Source organism: Struthio camelus, chromosome 5, assembly GCF_040807025.1.
Source record: "Struthio camelus isolate bStrCam1 chromosome 5, bStrCam1.hap1, whole genome shotgun sequence".
NCBI classification, from domain to species: domain Eukaryota; kingdom Metazoa; phylum Chordata; class Aves; order Struthioniformes; family Struthionidae; genus Struthio; species Struthio camelus.
In genome coordinates this window covers 32,069,806-32,088,213 of record NC_090946.1, presented here as the reverse complement: position 1 = coordinate 32,088,213, position 18,408 = coordinate 32,069,806, and the positions used below count along the sequence as shown (strand labels likewise).

At 37.4% G+C, this 18,408-nt stretch overlaps 2 protein-coding genes across 6 annotated transcripts in view; one reads left to right on the top strand and one right to left on the bottom strand.

The window, feature by feature from the left end:
* The window catches only part of ZDHHC13 (zinc finger DHHC-type palmitoyltransferase 13), a 23,897-nt gene extending 17,279 nt beyond the window's left edge, over positions 1-6,618 (top strand). For 2 of the 4 annotated variants that reach the window (XM_068945375.1, XM_068945374.1), the window contains exon 17: positions 192-4,030. In XM_068945375.1, the coding sequence (XP_068801476.1) occupies positions 192-327 (136 nt within the window). In that variant the 3' untranslated portion in view covers positions 328-4,030. Of the gene's footprint in view, positions 1-191 lie in introns of all 4 variants that reach the window. The other 2 variants (XR_011141425.1, XM_068945373.1) reach the window with 2 other exon arrangements.
* On the bottom strand, positions 1,363-18,408 carry CSRP3 (cysteine and glycine rich protein 3). Of its 2 annotated transcripts, XM_068945376.1 has the most exons (7): positions 18,238-18,284; positions 14,821-14,999; positions 11,457-11,588; positions 5,766-5,934; positions 4,251-4,386; positions 3,142-3,235; positions 1,363-2,045 (listed from the first exon to the last, which is right to left on the bottom strand). In XM_068945376.1, exons 3-7 carry the CDS (start codon positions 11,566-11,568, stop codon positions 1,966-1,968), a joined length of 591 nt encoding a protein of 196 aa, XP_068801477.1. In that variant the 5' UTR covers positions 11,569-11,588; positions 14,821-14,999; positions 18,238-18,284; the 3' UTR covers positions 1,363-1,965. The 2 variants fall into 2 exon arrangements, with proteins under 2 accessions (XP_068801477.1, XP_009686679.1); XM_009688384.2 differs by lacking the exon at positions 14,821-14,999 and having other exon boundaries at positions 18,238-18,408.

Genomic DNA, 18,408 nt, shown 5'->3' with positions numbered 1-18,408 from the left:
ATGAAATAGAGTTTGAAAGACCCACAAAAAGAATAATGCTGACTAGAGGAGAACTATTATGTGTCTTCTCCAAGAACTGTTGTCTTTGTCAGCGTTGTATCTCAAATGTTGTCTCGTGGTGCATGTGTATTTTTTGTTGCCTGCATTCTTATTTTGTTAGGTTCATTAATGGATATTTCTCTCATTTTCAGTCTTGGATGCTTCCAGAATCTTTCAGACTTTTTTCAGTGCAGGTGCCTTGGTATGTTCAAACCCAATGTAATTGATTGGACCAAACAGTATAATCTCTTTCATCTGTCAAAGGAGAAAAATCTTCATTCTGTGTGAAGAAAAGTATTGCTGAATTTCTGAAACAGCTGAGTTGAAATAAATAAAACTGGGTATTCTTTAAATCTTTACAAATTCTTCTCAAAGTGGCTTGTTTTAATTTTTGTTATTGTTTTAAATAGTAAACCTACATGGCATAAACTGCAGCAGGCTTGGATATGAAACAACTGCTGTATGTTTGTGCATATAGTTGTAGCTGAAACTACAGAAATTTTATGTGATTGAAATGACACTAAGAATGTATTTTTTTTTTTACAAGGTAAGGTTTGTTTTTTTTTTTTTAAAGTTTGAATTTCAAAACATTATTGGTACCCTTTGCTTTGTTTTGCAGATTGTTTAAACAAAGACAGTTAAGGGAAACACTGATACTGAATTATTTTAAAAATCTTAATATTACAACTATGCTGTAATTTTATTGCTTACCTTATATTGTGAAAATGTCTAAGACTTTTTTGTATTTGGAAGTGGTTACATGTAATAGAATTTTTATGCTTTTAAGTATATTTTACAGACTGTTTGAAATACACTCAGGGAATATATGACCCATGAAATAGTTATCAACAGGTAAGCAGAACACCATCAGAAGAAGTCTGACTCTTTGTTTTGCACGTGTATATGCACAGTTAGTTTATGAAGGTGGATAAGCCGATGATCAGAAATTATCAGTGTATATAAGAAAAAAGGAATTATTTCCAGTTACATGGACATAGATATAATAGCTGTTTCTTAGTATGTTGTGAGTCATGTTTCCAAGATGTCAGGGCTGCAGCATTGGTGCAGAGCGGCTTACTGGTCAGTGTGTTTGAATAGAAGTCAAAGTAGATAATGATGGAAGTAATAAAGAGAAACAGATCAAGATCATAAAATAAAAGATTATTTAAATATAATGTAGAACTGACAGCATAGGGTGGAATAGTGTAATGAACTAGAATTCCTGCAGCTAAGAAAGCGGAGGGATTTCATTCATCTCGGTGAAATGCATTGATCTATGGCATTGTAGAACATAGAGTGTGAGCAAAACAAAATAACATGAAAGCTGTCTCAGTACTTTATTGTGGCTTGAAAACATAAAATAGCACTTACAACACTGTATTCTAAGAAAATTTCTTTTCTCAGAAATAGCTCCTTGTTAGAGAGAATTTCAGATCCTCATCAGTTATCTCAGACTGTGTTAGCTACTTTACCATAATACAAATAATGTCAAAATGTTGAGAACATCTCTAGGAAATTGGTAGAAATAGCATAATATTCTAAACAAAGGAAAATATGGCCTAAGTCAGAATACTTTGACCTTTGTGCTCATAAGGTTATCTCTGTCTTAATGGTAGAGTATGCTGAGTCTTTACGTTCTAGTCTAAAGTGTGATAAATACTAGTTTAAAAAGCAATGATGTTCCATTAGCGTTGTGTTGTCTTTATGTACTGTAAAATAAGCATAAATCTAATTTTATTGCTATATCTCTTTTAAGCTATTCTAAGAATTTCTTAAGATAAAAGCTTACAAATCTTTCTTGCAAGGTGGGGAACATTTAAAAAAATGCCCTACGTTCTTAGCATTATATCATGTTTTAATGTTTTACTTGACAACTATTATTTGGTGGCATCAACAGCAGTTGAAGTCTGTTGCGTCCATTTCTTCTCATTTGTCCTCTTTCTTTTCCACTTGAGTGAGACCACCAAAACCAATTCCTTTGGGACCAAAATTTTTTGCATAGCAAACTGCAAAAGAAGGAGGGGGGAAAATAGTGTTCTGAATATTTTTTATAGTGGTAAATCATTTTTGCTTTTTAGTTCTTCTTCCAAATTTAAGTTAATGAATAGTAAGAAGGAAATTTGAAATAGTGTCTTTCTCAGGAATATCAATAGATTCTAACAGAGAAGCTGGAATCACACAGTAGAATTAAACAAAAATATCACATCTGGTGATCTTGAAATAAATTTCGGAAAGGTTGTATTTTTAAGATTTAGGTTACAGTTTCATTAAAGTTGCTTTCCTGTTTGCATAGACTAATAGGGGTGAGATTTTAACGGTGATTAAAAGAACTAGAGTGTAGTCCAGCACTATTGGTGGTAGTTTAAGCCATCTTATTACTCTATATTGCTAAAAGAATGCATAGTTAGGTATCACCACTCTGCCTCGGAAGTAGTAATGACCGGCTAAGATATGCTAATTAGATCATTTGCAGTTGTCTTATTGCACCCAATGGCATGGAACTTAGAGAATCATAAAGAACTCTTAAAGTTCAGTCTAGAACAACAACATTTTGCATATTTTCCCTTTAAGCAGTTTCTAAGAGTCAAATCAAATCTATCGATTTTCTTGATATGAGAAGGATATCTGGGTGTATAATTTAGCATGAAAGCAATATGTTCTGTACTACTAATACATGTGAAGCATTTTTAAATTGCAAGAATTCCAGTTAGGACCATGACCTTAAACTGAAAACTTGTGTAAAGGTCTGTGTCTTTGTGGAATTCTTTAGAGTGAGTGAGATTGTACAGGTACAAGTATCTACCCAACAGGTATGGCCAGTGTTTCTGTTAGGAGGTCAGAGGGCAAATTTCAGAGGATGTCGTATTTGTAGAAGAGTTGCAACTTCAAAATTTAGATGTTAAAAGTAGAAGATGCAACTGCAGTTTTGCCATAGCTCTTCTCTTTCTTTGCTTTCAGAAAGTTGTTTAAAAAGGTGAAATGAAGTTTCATGAAATTGTTAGGCATGTAACAAGATAAATCATGATGGCTATACTAGATCTATAAAGAATAGTCTTGGAAAGATTAACTCAGTAACCCAGTTCAGCTCATTACAATTCTTACCTTTACAGTAGAGCTCTCCATCTTTGTCTGTAACATTTGTAGATTCTAAACTCTTTCCACAAATAGCACAGCGGAAGCATGTCTTATGCCATGGCTGAGGAAAGTGAGACAGCTCATTTTATATTACAGAAAATATACAGGTCACAGATAGGAGAAATAAAGAACTATTGCTTTTTATGGTATCAGGAGGTTAAAATTGTTTTGTTTGTCTTAACTTATTCCATTTTTAGTCGTGCAAGATTAGTTTACTGGTGTTTTTGAATTATTATATTGTCCCATCCTAAGATCGTACCTAGTGACTTTCTTATTGATGGAGATCTAGTAAATGACAGCGCTATAGATACTACTCTTTCTAGATGCAGAATCCCTTTAATGTATATGCATTTACCACTACTAGTAAGTGTTTAAAATATAAATATACACAGAGATGTTTGTAGAGCAGCAGAGGTTGTGGCCTGTACAGTAGCCAAGAAGAAGGAGTTGTCCCTCAGATATCATTAAGATGCAAAAAGCTGAAGAATGCATATGCCAAAACACATGATTTTTAACCTGAAAGTCCATATTTTGGGCTCCAGCAATTTACTAATCCATCCTCATTTTTTCTTTGCCACTTCTTCCCATCCTACTGTTGAATAATTCTGAAGTAGAGCCGGTTTTATGTCTAGAGGCTTTGAGCTATGGTATCTGTAAGGTTTCTCCATTTACACAAATGTATGTATCTTTGTTTCAGCTTCCTGATTAAAATAACTTCAGTGGAGATATGTACATTCTTTGGATGCAAAGTTGTGCCCTAGATTAGTAGGGACCAAAAGCTATTACTGTTCAATAAAGCATCCTTTGAGAAGTAGTTACCTAGCCTTTTTGGCAAGGCCGGGGACTAATGGAGCAGTAAAGACTGAAGTATGTGGAGGGTTTTTTTATGTTTGTGGGGGTTTTTTTTTGATGGGTTTTGTGGGGGGGTGTTCTGATCCAAATGAGGATTCTGTACATTCACAGCTACTGTTCTGAGGCATCAAGACCATGAGTAAAAATTTAAAGATGATTATAGCTAAATCATCATCACCATTTTAAAAGTTTTTGTTTCTAGAACTATAGTAACTGCTACTTACTTTTCCTCCTCCCATTATCTTCTCTGCAGCATATACTGATTTGCCACAACGGGGACACTTATCCACATCTACTATCTTTTTGGCAAACTTTGAAGGATTAGTTGGTGTAGAAGGACGAGCAGGCTTTGGTGATCCCCTAAAACAAAGTTTTCAATGTTTTAAAATTTGCTTATAATATTATCTTTATTCCAAATTAATTTTTTTTTTATTTCTTACCAAAAAAAAAAAAAAAAAGGACTGAGTCTTGGACATCCAAAGGAAAAAAAAAAAAAAGTATTATATGGAATCATGTTGCATGGTTGAAGAGTTGATACTTATATTTCCTGAACTGGGCTGGTTGTAGATCTACTTGGAGCTGGCAGTGGCTACACGCATAGAAGATTCCATTTAATGAAAAGCAAAAGTGAAAAAATCCTTTGTGTTATTGAGAGGCAAAAGGGAGAATGCAAGCAAAAGATCTATGTTCTTTGTAAGTGGCTTGGTGCTGGTACTCAGTAGTGAGCAGATTTTGAAAAGAAAGATAGATTTTGCATGCTGTTCTTTCTCTGGTCACTTCAAAGTTTTGACAGGTAACTGTGGTTCTCAGTTGGCCTACAAAAGACCTGCCCTGTGCCGGGGTCAAAAGAATCAGAAAAATACTGTACTTTATTTCTGGAATATCAGCTGAAGCGTTTGTGTTAGCCTGAAGCCGTTCACAGGATGACTTGAATTACTGGATTGTTGGGCTGCAACAAGTCGGTATGTCTACAGCAGATGATGGTTTCTGATACAGAACTCTCTATCCCTTATGGATGCATATCTTGTAAGAGGTTACAGTTAAATACATTTCCTTAAGTTTTTGTTTCCTACATAGCGTATTTGTTAATTGGCTTCATTATGGTAATGCCAGAAGAAAGGATTGTTGATTTGGGAATGTGCTGAGAATCATTTAAAAAAATCCTATAAAAATGTACTGTCAGAGATAATTATGTGCAGCTGAGGTCCTTTGAAGCTGGTATACCATTAGAATTTGTTTGTTCAGTCATATTCTCTGTTTTTATAAATGGTATTCAAACCATAGGGAGGATTTAAAACATTATTTTCCCATAAAAAGGAGAGTATGTGGTATTGTGATTGTTTCTCTGACAGTAAAACCTAAGTGTATTTCAGCCTCTGACAGGTTTAAAGGGAAAAAAAATCTCTATAGCACTGCAGTGAATGTGATTTTACCATTGTGCTGCTAATAGCAAATTACAATTGCAGTGAATGTGTAGGTCTGTGGTAACATATAAAGGCTCCTTCTGCAGAATAATTGCCCATTGAAGTAGGAAACAATTTATAAAGAAGATTTAAAGAGACTGAATGTTATTAAAAACTGGTAAAATTACTGTGTCCATTGAAGAAAAGCTTGCAGGAAAGTCTGCTCTGCTTCTTACGCTAGATGTTGTTATGGAAACTGAAATACCTAAAATGCCCTGCTACATTAGCAAGTAGTACTAGAAAAACAAAAGATGCTGTTAGTGGGGTTTAACTCACTGTTGCAGATTCAAGCCTAGATGGTCACCAGTATCAGTGCTGAGACATCCTGCCCCTTGTCCAAAGCCAATACCTTTGGGACCATATTTTCTCCCGTAACAGGTTTTGCAGTAGATTTCAGATTCATGAGCTGCTACTGTGGTACTGTCCAGAGCTTTTCTGCAACCCACTAAAAAGAAGAGAGAGGCACATATAAGCACGTGTGTATTGTGTATTGATTATAGCTCACATTAATTACAATTAATGTTTATTTTGGTTTTTAAAAAATAGGTAAAGAGGTGTGCTAGTGTGTAGTCAGTATAGTATATGAGATGAAACTTTTCTGGGCTGTTGCTAAGGTAATTACGTGTGTGCGTTTGTGTAAGAGCACATCGGAAGTATAACTTTCTGTACTTGCCCTCTTTTAGGATATAGGTGGTAGCTTAATGGCTTTTGTAATGCTTGTTCTCTGTGCAAACATCCCTTTTCTAGTAGAAGTCCTGAATTTGCTCAAAACAGGACCAATGCAGCAGGAAAATTACATATAAATGTAACCTTGTTATGTAATACACTTTTGGTTTGTAATATGCTCAGGCTTATGCTGTTCCACTCTTTTTAATAAGTACAAATAGTAACAGTATCCTGCCAACAGTCTGATACTTTGTTCTTATTCTTAGTGCCAATATACTATATTGTTGATCATCTGTTAAGCCATGAGCAACATTTTCAAGTGTGTATAGTAAACATAATTATTGAAATATCAAAGATAAAGATCGTTGCTTGAAGTTTTAATCCATATGGTAGTGACAAAAAGCCTGTTAAATGCTCTGTAGTAACATAAATGCTAAAAGTGTATAAAATATAAACATATGCTAAATATTTGGTATTATGGTATGAAAGGAACAAAACTCACCCTACTTCTGAACTGGGAGATGATGCAGTTCTGACATTGAAAATTGAGGTTATTTTCAAAAGAATTTGATCAGAAACAAGGTCCCCAGCACTCTCAAGCTTTTTTAGGGCCTGTGTTGCTATGTTGGCTCATAAGCAAATTTCTTGTCTCTTCTTTTCCCTCCCCCCCCCCCCGCCCCCCGCTTCCCCTTCATGTCAGCCTATTCACTGGTTAACATATTATATATTATAACATATAATATAATATAACAACATACAATTTAGTATAGCTATTTTTTTTGGTGGACTTTGAATTTAGTTGACTTTGAAATTTTCATATCACACAGAGGCTTAAGTACACTGTTTTTCTGCAAAGCTCTCTTAACAAACTTAATATGAAACCCAGAGCTCTTCTTTTGCTGCTCTTCAAGTTATTTTCTAACTCTAGAAAAATCTTGAGCTTGTCCAGACAACTTGTCTAGGTTTGTGAAGCCTAAAATGGACTGGAGATCTTTATCCTAATCTTCCGAACCTTAAGAACACAATGGGAGTGGGGGTGGGAGGCATTGGCTTTACTAAGCATCTGCACCTTTCAAAACAGTAACTGTGAGTATGGAGTGGCTTTCGTATGTCAACCCACGCTACTTTAACGGGGCATATTTCTAAAAGAGAACTTGATTCTGTCTGGACATAGTAAGTATATTAAGCAGGACGTACTTTTTTTTTTTTTTTAATCTAGTCAAATTTGTTTGGAGTTTAGTGTGAGAGGACTGATGCCTGATGGTCTCAACCCTATTAGATTTCCTCCAGGATGGAAAGAATATGATTTCAGCAGTGCCAAAAACAGAGACCTCTTCTTAGTCATGTTTGTTACAGAGAAATATTACATTGGTTAGCTCACTAGTAAAAATCTTGGAGTTTTTGGATAGAAGGTACCATAGGAGTGCCAAACATTCGTAATGGAGTACAAATTATGTCCTCTATGTCACTAGTTTAAATCTAGCCTCAACCTAAACAAACTTAATGAGTGCTAATAGCTGCTTATTTCTGGTCTCAGTAAGCAAGTATCCATGTTTTCAGAAAGACATGGCACACCTAGAGCTAACAGGGGTATTGGTAAGGCCAATCTCATACTTGATTTTTCTGATCAAGTGGGTGTGGAAGGTAGATCACCCTCCTCCGAGTTCTCTGAGGTAAAAATGGGGTGGTTTCTGTTACTCTGTCCATCTGAAAGCCTATCAGCTTTTAGAGACTGATGTGTTACTGGTCCAGTGTATCTCCTTGCTGCTTGGGCCTGGAAACTCAAACAAAGAATAAAGCCAAGAGTAGTTATGCTCTTCATGTGCCTGGTGACTGAACCTGCCACGTGGCTTTGGGAGCTCAGTGTGGGACACCCTCCAGAGAGGATGAAATTTTGAATGCTCTGAGTGCCAGAAGAAGATCAGGGTTTTGCAGTATGCTTAAAAAATTTTACGTTTCCATGCTTTTTACAAATTAGTCCCTGTGTCAAAGGTGACTGCTGGGAGAAAAAACAAAACAAAACAAAAAGAACTAGCTCTTTCTCCAATTTCCTTTGAACAAATGTGTGTACCCCACAGAGCTCTCTAGTCATGCATGGGTTGCTGGTAGCTTGGAAAGTGAAGTCACTTAGTTCATGTTAGCAACACAGACCTGTGGAATGTGCAGACATTGAAAATCACTGGAAGGTCAAGCTCTAGAAAAGCTAGCTGAGCATGTGATTAGTCCTTTTTCCACGTTTATTTTAACTGTCCTGCTGTGAGTCTTGATCAAAAATTCATTGAAGTTAGAGAATTTAAGATGACATTGGAACCAGTGCAGCTTTATGTTTGTCACTGTACTGTGTGTGGGTGGGGGGGGAAATAATTTACAAGGTTTTTTTTTTTTTTTTTTTAGTTAATAGAAATAAAACTAGGGGCTTCTGTAAATGTGTTAACCTGATCACTTTGTGCTACATTCTCTTGTGCTTTGAGATAACTACATTTGCTAAGGTAGTTAAGGGATGATGGAAACTCTAGAAGTAGATAAAGTGTTTCTATTTCTGGCACCTTAGGGATAGAGTATCAATTTGCCACAACAGATGCAGCAAAAGCCCTTGAAGTGCTATTGTTGAAATAACTTTGAGACCTGTCATCTGTGAACAGATACTGTTCACAAGCCAGCACTAAGAAGTTTCAGGTTTATGGCATGAGATCCTGCCAAATGTCCCTCACAGCTATGTTTTAAGCAAAGCCTGACAGGGAAACAAAGTAGGCAAACGGCGGTCTGCACAGGAAGGAAGATTTGCTGGAGAGGACACCTCTCTCATCAGGTGTAGAGTGTGGATACCATGACTTATAGTTTAGGCTGATTCTTACCACGTTAAAGATTTGGTTTGAATTACTTATGATTTTGTGCAAACTGAACATTTTCATCCAAAAATACTGGCACTTTTTGTATGTTTGGTCAAACATGATAAAAACTCAACTAAATTAGTTATCTGTTTTGGTAACTGAGATTGGGTATGGGGGAAGGGATTGCTTTTCTTGTGTTGAAAAAATAAATTCCAACAACAGGTTCATTGAGAAGCCATGAACATAACATGTGAAACTGACCCATCCAGTTCAGAGCTGATGATCTGTGTGTGTGTGATGGGAAATGTAAAGCCAATTAACGTGCCTCTCATGTGCCAGCTAGGCTGAGATGCGTCTTTAATTTCTTACCCTAAGCTTGCTTCTATTTGAAGTATTTCTTTGGGATCTAACTGGTAAATAATTTGGCTCAGACTTATGAGTACAAGGGGCAAAAAAAACCAAAACAAAACAAAAAAACCCAGGGCAAATAGATGTATATTGTAATTCCTAATTATTTATATATATATATATATATATAAAATTAATGCTAAGAATGAGGCTTAAACTTACTGCAATATTAGGTATCTGAGAAACCACATGGGAGAGAAATATCATTAAGTATGCCCCAGCAGGGCAGCTTTCTATTTTTATTAGACACTGGAGAAGCTACTTGTTTTGCTCTTTCTTCTGTGTCAATTTCTGGCATTTGATAAAGCACAAGTATGAGTTAAAACTTTTGTCATGATTAGCACATTCATATCTTTCTCACTGTGGTTTCTCTGATGTCTAATATTAATTGTTGTAGGCGGGACATAGAAGTAAAATAATAAGTCTCTAATTTTTGCCAAACGGATTTTTACCCTTCTCTAAGAATTGAAGGATGGTTGTCAATAACGTTAAAACTTTTTGAGGGAATTCTTTCTTACCCAGTCTTTTAGGCCTCATTTGCAGGGGACTAGGAAGAAGGCAAAGTGTATCCTTTGTACTGATTCCGCGTAGTCTTGTGTTGTCATCTAAACAACTATAATCAGTGCAAAATGCTTCCAAAGGAGAATTCTCACAGCATCCATGAAGAAAGGAGCATGAAAAATTAGATTCAGTGGTTTCTAAGCTCTCATGCTGGTATTCCTACTGCAAAGTTCCTGAATCTCGAGCATTGTCTGCAATGCAAAATAAGCTATTTAACCATTGTCAGTCCTTATCACATTGTTTACTCTCTCTGCAAAGGGCAGATGGAACTGAACTGATATCTTTCTTTCTAATATCTCAAGTGGTAGCTCGTTTATTGAGAAAGCAATAATTCCTGAAAGCTGTCTGCCAAATGTTATATGGGTGCATGGAGTGAGAGAGTTAAGTGAATGGGCATACATGCAGTATAGGGAAGGAGGAGACTCAGGTACTCATAGGGTATTGGTGGGAGATTTTGATGACACATACACAGATAATGTCTTTCAGCTTCCCTATGTGAAATCAATGTTAGAATTCATCTTAAATCAATAATCTCCCATATTATCTTAATAGGACATACTTTCCTCTTATGAGCATTGTTTATTCAGTTCTTCTGGACTTTTTAATTTGAAACAAACCTGTATTACACTACATTGTGGAACAGATGGCAGAGTTTCTTGGAGATCAACCTGGATATTGTGGTTCTGTGGCATTCTGGTGTCCCTAACAAAGCCCATTGAACATATGTCTGAAAAGAGAGAAGCTAGGAGCCTGAGAGACATATTACTCGGGGGTAAAGGGTTAGAAAATAGGACTTGATTATTAAGAGCTGTTACGAAGCAGCAAACTGGCCTTTCAGAAAACTGGCTGCTACTTCTCAAAACAGATATGGTCATTTTCATTCCTTCAGTTACTGAAAGGTTGGGAAACAAGTTTCATCTTTAGTGGATGTTGCCTCTGGGAGTTAACTAATCAGCTTTCCAGAAGAGCATATTCCCTCAAAACTGACTTTCTAACGAAATTCAGTTTAAACAAACTGCAGTTCAGCAAACTAGCTTGGTAAGCTTTTTTTTCCTCCTCCCAGGTTGAAAGCTGTATATGTGACACACATATGTTCAGAATCTTTTCTTCGGCCTCTTATGACTCTTAAGGTTTCTAGAGACTCCTGTACCACAATCAGTCTTATTGTGTTGTACTTAAGTAGGATGATTAAAGTGGGACTGTTTTGCTTTTTGAGCTTTCCTGGACGTAAGATGTATATATCTCATGAAACTGTCCCTGTGTCAAACTTGGCATGATACTAGGTGTTTCCGCTGTATATTGCTTAGATCCTCAATGGCTTTTAGGACCCACTGTAGATGTACGATGAGCAAACACTTTGAATTAAAGAAACTATTAAGCTTCTTTATTGTTTTTCTGCTTGGAAGCAAAGTAGCACAAAAGTAAATTTACTAGCTTTAAAATAAGATTTGTATGAAGCTATGGAGATGTTGTGAAGTTAAAACAGTGTAGCCCAGCTTACTGCAGAGGAAGCATGTCTTGTGGAAACTCCTTCCATTGCACTGAATTTCCTCAGCATGATACACTGTCTTCTCACAGGCACCACATTTGGCTCCACCTCCCCAGTTCGGCATCCTTATATATGAAGTGTAACCTAGAATATCAAATTACAGAAGTTAATCTGATAGCAGAAGTGAATTATTTTAAACAGAACAGCTTAATTTTCCTCTAGCCAGCTGCTACACAGGGTGCAACAATAGCACCCTGCAATGGCTATTGCAGGGTGTCCCCAGGCCAGGATCTGCTTGTGTGAATTGCACCAAAGTACTTGTGGGCTCTCTGGTAGCAGAGAGATGAAACAGTAACTTCAAGACCTCTTCTCCTCTGTGTGACTGGCAGCCCTGAGGAAAGGGGGCTAGAGTCTTCCCTGTTGCTGGGACTGTGCAGCGCAGCAGACTAATCTAGCAGTGAGGGTACTAGCCTGGTGTTGAACAGGCCCCGGTTTCAATCCTGTGGCCTGTGTGACCTTCCTTTGTAAATAAGGATACTCCTTAGTGTTCATTGTCCTGTGATGGTAAATGCATTAGATGAATGTGGAGTGTTTCAATAAAAAGGTGACAGGGTCATTCTGACCTCTTCTGGAGAAGCAGCTCTAGGATATATTTTCCAGTGATAACCGTTTACTCTCAGTCCTGCCCTCTCCTGTATCCCAGCCTTTTCCCCTCGATTTTTTGCTTTCATTTGAAGTTTTTGGTTTTGTGTTGTGACGCAAAATCTAATGGAGGCTTTCAAATGCTTTGAAACTTCAGTGGAATTTTAAAAGCAAAACTGTGAGCAGAATTTGGCATTAATTTTTCTACAGTACAATATTCTAAGACTGTCTGTCAAGAGGCACCCTATTCTACTATTTACAGCTCTCTACAGGAAGTGCTGGTTCATCCTCAGTGACGTGTGTAAAGACAGTTTTCTGTATGAGTATGATGTCATATTATACAATTCACACCTGAAGAATTTCACCTTGTTCTTAAACAAACGTACCATATTTTTTCAGAGGACGCTTTAATAAAAGCAAGTTGTTGCTTTTCTGAATTCCTCGTAAAACAGCCGCAAGATCACTGTGCTACACAACCATTATGAGGTAATAACAGATAATTTCCTAAGGTGCTTAAGGCATGTTTGTCAGGTGTGCTTAAAATATAAACATCTGAGGAAAAAGTGAAGAATAGTGCTTACTATTTCAGTTACTATTAGTTGAAGTGAGTTGCCCAAGGTCACATAAGAGGGTAGTGGAAGAGCCAGGAGCTGAACTGGGGTCACCTGACTGCAGGCTCATTGCCCTTCCTGATGACCATGCTATCATGCAGCTGAAACAACCACAGCGCCAGCAGTTTGCCCTTCTGTTTTCTTGTTGTTTGAGTCATCATTTCTGGAAAGGCTGGAATGTCATCTTGTCATCTGCACATCGTATTATCAGCTTGTTCCAAGCTCCTGGCTCAGACCTTTCTTATCCTTCTTGGAAAGTCAGTCACTTTCTTATTATAGTTCTTTAGAAGCCAGCTTGTTCTGTTTTTACTTGGTTAAGTTCACCATGAGATATCCTGAAGTAAGGAAAGGATTTTGAACACTGAATGAAGCTTACTACCTGAGAATTTTTTTCTAATGTCAGGCGAGAGAGAGGGAAATTTATCACGGTAGTGATGTAATACAGCTTTTATTTTAAATGGGTTGAACTTTAGCCTAAAGTTTACCAGGACTATACATTAGACACTGTAATGTCCCTTATTTGTCATCATCTCAGTGACTTCTGTACCAAATCTGCAGAATTTCAGAAGGAAAGTGAATACTTTCTACATGCCAGCTCTGCAAGCTTAACCTGAAATTGAGCAGAGTTCTTTCTGGTCACTAGTGCTGAAAATTGAAATAAAAGCCTTATCTGTTCATAAAAAGGAAAATGGGACAGCAGCTTAGGAGTGTGTGCTCATGCTGAAGCAATAGTACTGAAGATACAGCAACACAGGCATGTTTTAACAATCGGTGTTTGATAACAATCCAGTTATTAGTGTATCCAAACATATCCACGTTAGTACTCTGGTGATGAGTCTATCTTTAAGCCCATTTAATCACACACATATTCACTGTTGTGAGTGTTACCTGCATTAGACAGTATACCTGTCATCCTAATACAAGATAGTACCTCTTTCTCTTTGTGGAGAAGCTTTATGCTTAGCTGAACCAGCTTCCCTAGCTCAGTCCAGTCCTCCGCTGTCATAAAGCAACTGTATCATTAATCTCTCTGACGCTGACGGTTCTCTTGGGAGGCTGTTGAGGAGAAGCTATTCTGACACTTAGGAAAGTGTAATGATGCAGACATGGAAGAAGACTCAGCTTGCCTCTAACTCTATTTATCTGCAATGTAATGAGTGAAAAGCAAAAATCTGATGTGGCTGAAATAAGTAGAAATGAAAATGATTGCATGCAAGAGCAAGCTATAAAGTTGCTCCCTCTTACTCAGTAAACACTTTATTGAAAAGCACTGTTAAAGTCTTTCTTAAATTTCTTTTGGAAGAGAGATGAAGGCACAGGAATAAATCTTTCATTTAGGTAAAATCTTAATGTCTTATTCTGCCATTTTATATTTTCTCCTCTGTGCTTTTTTCAAATATTTCGGTATTGGTGCCATTTTTTCTCTTCTGAAAATAATTAAAGCAATGCTTCAAATCTTTTAAGAGAAGAAAGAGCAATGGGAGATAAAAGTTAGTTTTATGATGCTTTCCTGAAGAGGTTTGCACTCGCCGTATTCCCCTTGAAATTGAGAGAAAGCCTGACCAACTTCAACTGAAACAAAATTGGTTCATTAACATTTTTAGTATGTTCCTGCCTTTGGAGTTCAACGGGGTGATTCCTCTGAAGCCAGTATTTTCACTGATTTTTGGTATGGAACTTAAGCCTTAATTCAATACAGCATCTCCTGAACTGTCACAACTATCTGCCCAGGGAAAGTGCTGAGTGTTTCTTGTGAGAGCCTGGTGTGGATTTCCAGTGAAGTCCTGCACCAGCTGGAGTAGCACCCGTAGCTGGCTGCCAGGCAAGCAGCTGGCTTCAAGCTGCAGTGGGTGCAGCACTTCTTCCGCAGTTTTAGGTCCCCTTAAGGATGCGCAAAGTCTCTTTAAGTGTGGCAACAGGGTACTTGTTTAAAACTAGCTCTAATTACATCATTAGCTGAAGGAAAAAAATACTAGCTCTGAAAAAGTCTGATAATGTTTGATAGTGAACATTGTGCTGTTACAGGCAGTGGTTAGAGCTCTTAAAAGAACTATTGCTCCTGAGGCTAATTATAGTAACGTGACTGGGCATGCATACACATTTTCCATGTTTTTTGCCATCACCTGATGGGAAGCTGTAGGAGAAAGAAGTCACAGTAAAAACGTTCTCATGAGGATACTGGCCTAAGAATGGCAACGTATGCCATGATGCCTGCGCTGGCTGGCTCAACAGCTGGCTGAGGTACTAGGACAAGTCCGTGGTCTGTGTTCTTGCTTGGTCACCTCTCCAGAGATTTGGTGATCTGGTGGGAAGTAGAGTGAGACCATTCTATGTATATTACACATGATAGAGGAACTTTTGAATATTAGCAATGCCAAATGCTGGTGTGCATTTATGGTACTGCTAAGCTGGAGAAGCATTCTTGGACTTGCTTCAGTAGTATTCGGCAGCTCATATTGCTTCATTTCAAAATGCAGCTATTAAGTGGAGTAGAATTTATAGGCATCAGATGTGCAGCCAGGGATACGTGCTTCGCTTTATTTAGCGCTCATAACACTGCTAGATAGCCTAGCTTCAGAGTAAAGAAGCTTTTGAGGTGTTTGTGCTCTGCACAGCCGCAAGAAAGCGTGTTCTACTGGGCTATTCGTCTTACTATAGAAATTGGGATATAAAGCTGCTATATTCACATAACTGTCATAGAGGTTTGTGTCATTCTAATTAGAGTACTATTGATAAGGATATAGTCCAAAAATATATCCATTGATCTAAATGGGAAGTGGGTGCAGTACTGGCTTTATGTGGTTTCATAGAGTGGTTTTAAAAGAGATAAACATAGTGCTAGGTAGTGCAATGCTGGTGAAAAAGTTGTTAAAAAAATGCTGGTGTTTTTTTTCCTAAACACTAGTTTTTTCATTCTAAATGCTTATGTGTTTGATGGTCTAGAACTCAAGTCGTATGTATAGAAAATGCAGAAATCACTTATTGTTTGGCTGGAAAGGGTATCTCAGAGCACCAAATGTAGTATACGATGACTTTCAAGTGGATAAGCAGAATGGGAAATGTAGGTCTTTATGGTCACTGAATCCTGTGATGGTAGAAATGCTGAACCAGAAGGACTTGGATAAGATGTGCTTTGCATCTCTATTTTTAGTCCTAGCTGACTGTTCAGTCTATAGTCTGTTAAAAGCATGAGAAGATTGTTTCCTTTTGTAATAAGCAATAGTATCAAATTAAATGACTGTCACTATTGAAATGGGAGTTTTGAGACTAGAAATTAGAAATTGTGGCCCCAGTTGAAGTCTGTGGGAGATGTCAATGCAGTCAGGATTTTATTCCTGATATCTAATCACAGCTCTACTGCTGACCTGTCATGTGACTCTCTGACTCGTTCAACCTTCCTTAGTCTTACTCCTTCACCAGCACCCCAGGGATAACACTACATAGCTTCCTTTACAGAGAACTTTCAATAGCTTTAATGGAAGAAATAGAGTGGTATCTGGCTGTGTAAACATAGGTATCTTGCACCATATTCAACATTGTCAGGTATCCTGCCTTATCCTCAGCTGTCACTCCAGAGAGCCTGGATCTCCCATAGGTCTTGCCTTATATTTGGTGGTGCCAGGCAAGTGTCTTGAGATTCAATTGCCCTTGCTGTTATTTTTGATGCCCTAGAATATTTGCCTATAGTGTCTTTTGAAGAAGATTAATACTTCCAGATGTTTCTAGGTTATTTAATGTTTTTTTCCTGTCAGTTTTAGTGTAAAGTGTGGTATTCCTCATTGGCAAAAGCTGTGTTTGACTTAAAAATAATTTTAACACACTCCAATTCTGTTTTAAAGTATCAATTAAATACTGCTATGGTTTCTTTCTCTTTCTCACTATGTCACGTTTAATTTTGATGTTTCTGCAGTGCAAAGCATAGTTCCTGTCACTGCATCTCAAAAAGCCTGAAGGTGTTTTGGTCGAAATCTAATCCATTGCAGAAAGCATCATTTCTCAGCAGAATAGTTATACAATAGAGAAAATGATTGCATTTGAAGAGTGAGCTCATTTATACAACATGGTTATGTATTTATAGTGATATTTCTTATGGTCATATACATTTAGTGGGCTATGGATACAAATACAAGTTTGGGTTTATGAATTAGTCAGTGTATTACTTTTATCCTCATGCCGCATAGCAATTTTTTTCTATATTTCTGCAGTAAACCAGCACATAGGGGTCAAGAGACAGGATTTTCCACAATGACACAGAAAAATAAATACTGATTTTGACTGACACTGGTTATGTTAAGTTACACTAGTCCTTTCGAAACAGAAGATTTTAAGTGTCTTGATAAGAAGCAAGTGAGGGGCAAAGCTGACAGGAGAACTCAGTGCTGCCTCTGAATCTTTTGCTTTTGTCACTATGTATCCTTCCCACTACTGTCTTATTTTCTGGCATGGTAATGACGCATTTCTATTAAAACTTCTTTGGTGAACACCTTTGCAGAAATTTAAGATGACGTTTCCAAAAGATGTGATACGCTGACACTAGAACCAGATACTTAGTTCTGACTTTAAAAAAGCACCCTTCCCTCAAACACAAAGTTCAGTTTTCTTCACAAGGCTGTGGGAAACTACATCCTGCTGTCCAAATGATCTGTTTCTTTCCTCAGACCTTATCCTGTGCTATCAACTTCAGCTTTTCCTTCCACAATATCTTTCTTTACACCCTTATCCTTGTCTTAAGTCCTCTAGTCCCAAACAAAACTCTTATGGACTTTGAAATATTGCCGGGATGATTGAGATCAGACTCAGAATTCTTTTAAGTACGTGCAAGGCTTCATTCTTTGCATTCTTTGAAACAGTTTTATCTTTAGACAGAAAACTTTTTGAAGCAGATAATTATTTTTTTTTAGCTATTTTTTTTCCTAAAGACTTGGCCAGTCATGCTACCTTTTAACGCTTGAGTGATGAGCATGTGAATTCTGTCATCTTGCATTTTTATTTGTGATTTTTCTGTTGGAGGTGGAGGTTATGTAGAAATGTCCTTCTGGTTTAATATAAAACCAATTAGACATTAAATATTTAGTGACTTTTTTGTTTCAGAATGCTTTGACTCTCTTACTGAGAACTTCTGAAAGCATATAACTTTGTATACTTTAGCAAGCTCGTATATTAAGATAGAGTATCTGTGGAAGAAGTCATTCTTCAGCTTTGTAACAAAATTTCTAAACACTTCCACAATTTCTATGCTATCCAGTCTTGCATGTGGTAAAAATGCCTGTCTCAGAGATGAGACCCTCCACAGCCCCGTTCTTGTAACACTAATAGCTACCGTAAAGGCCTAGAAGCCCAGAAGAATCTTTCTTTTCAGTTAGCTACTGCAAACCTAAAATACTGCTGTCAGCTCTATAGGACTCCCATTTCTGTGCTATACCTGCACATTTTTCTTAGTCAAGCAATAAGCTGTTTCTACTAGCTTTGGGGGGGAAAAAATAAAAAAACCCAAATCCGTATATCAAACAGTCTTGCAGAACCCCATGTACTACACTTACCAGAGCAGGCTGATGTTTCTTCCTATTTTCTTTGGCCTCTGACAGAGTTTAACTTGAAGCCTTCCTGCACTCTTTAAATGCAGCGGCCACCACTGCTGGCCCTATGAGCTGGGAGGGGAGGGAGCTGGGAGAGGTTGCTTCAGGGATCTGAGCAATGCCATTGCTATCACT

Excerpts from the sequence above, each read along its gene's own strand:
- CSRP3 (XM_009688384.2), bottom strand. The coding sequence starts at position 11,568 with ATGCCGAACTGGGGAGGTGGAGCCAAATGTGGTGCCTGTGAGAAGACA. Across the intron at positions 5,935-11,456 it reads CAAGACATGCTTCCTCTGCA|TGGGTTGCAGAAAAGCTCTG; the intron begins GTAAGCTGGGCT and ends TCTTCTTTTTAG. Across the intron at positions 2,046-3,141 it reads TGGAGAGCTCTACTGTAAAG|TTTGCTATGCAAAAAATTTT; the intron begins GTAAGAATTGTA and ends CTTCTTTTGCAG.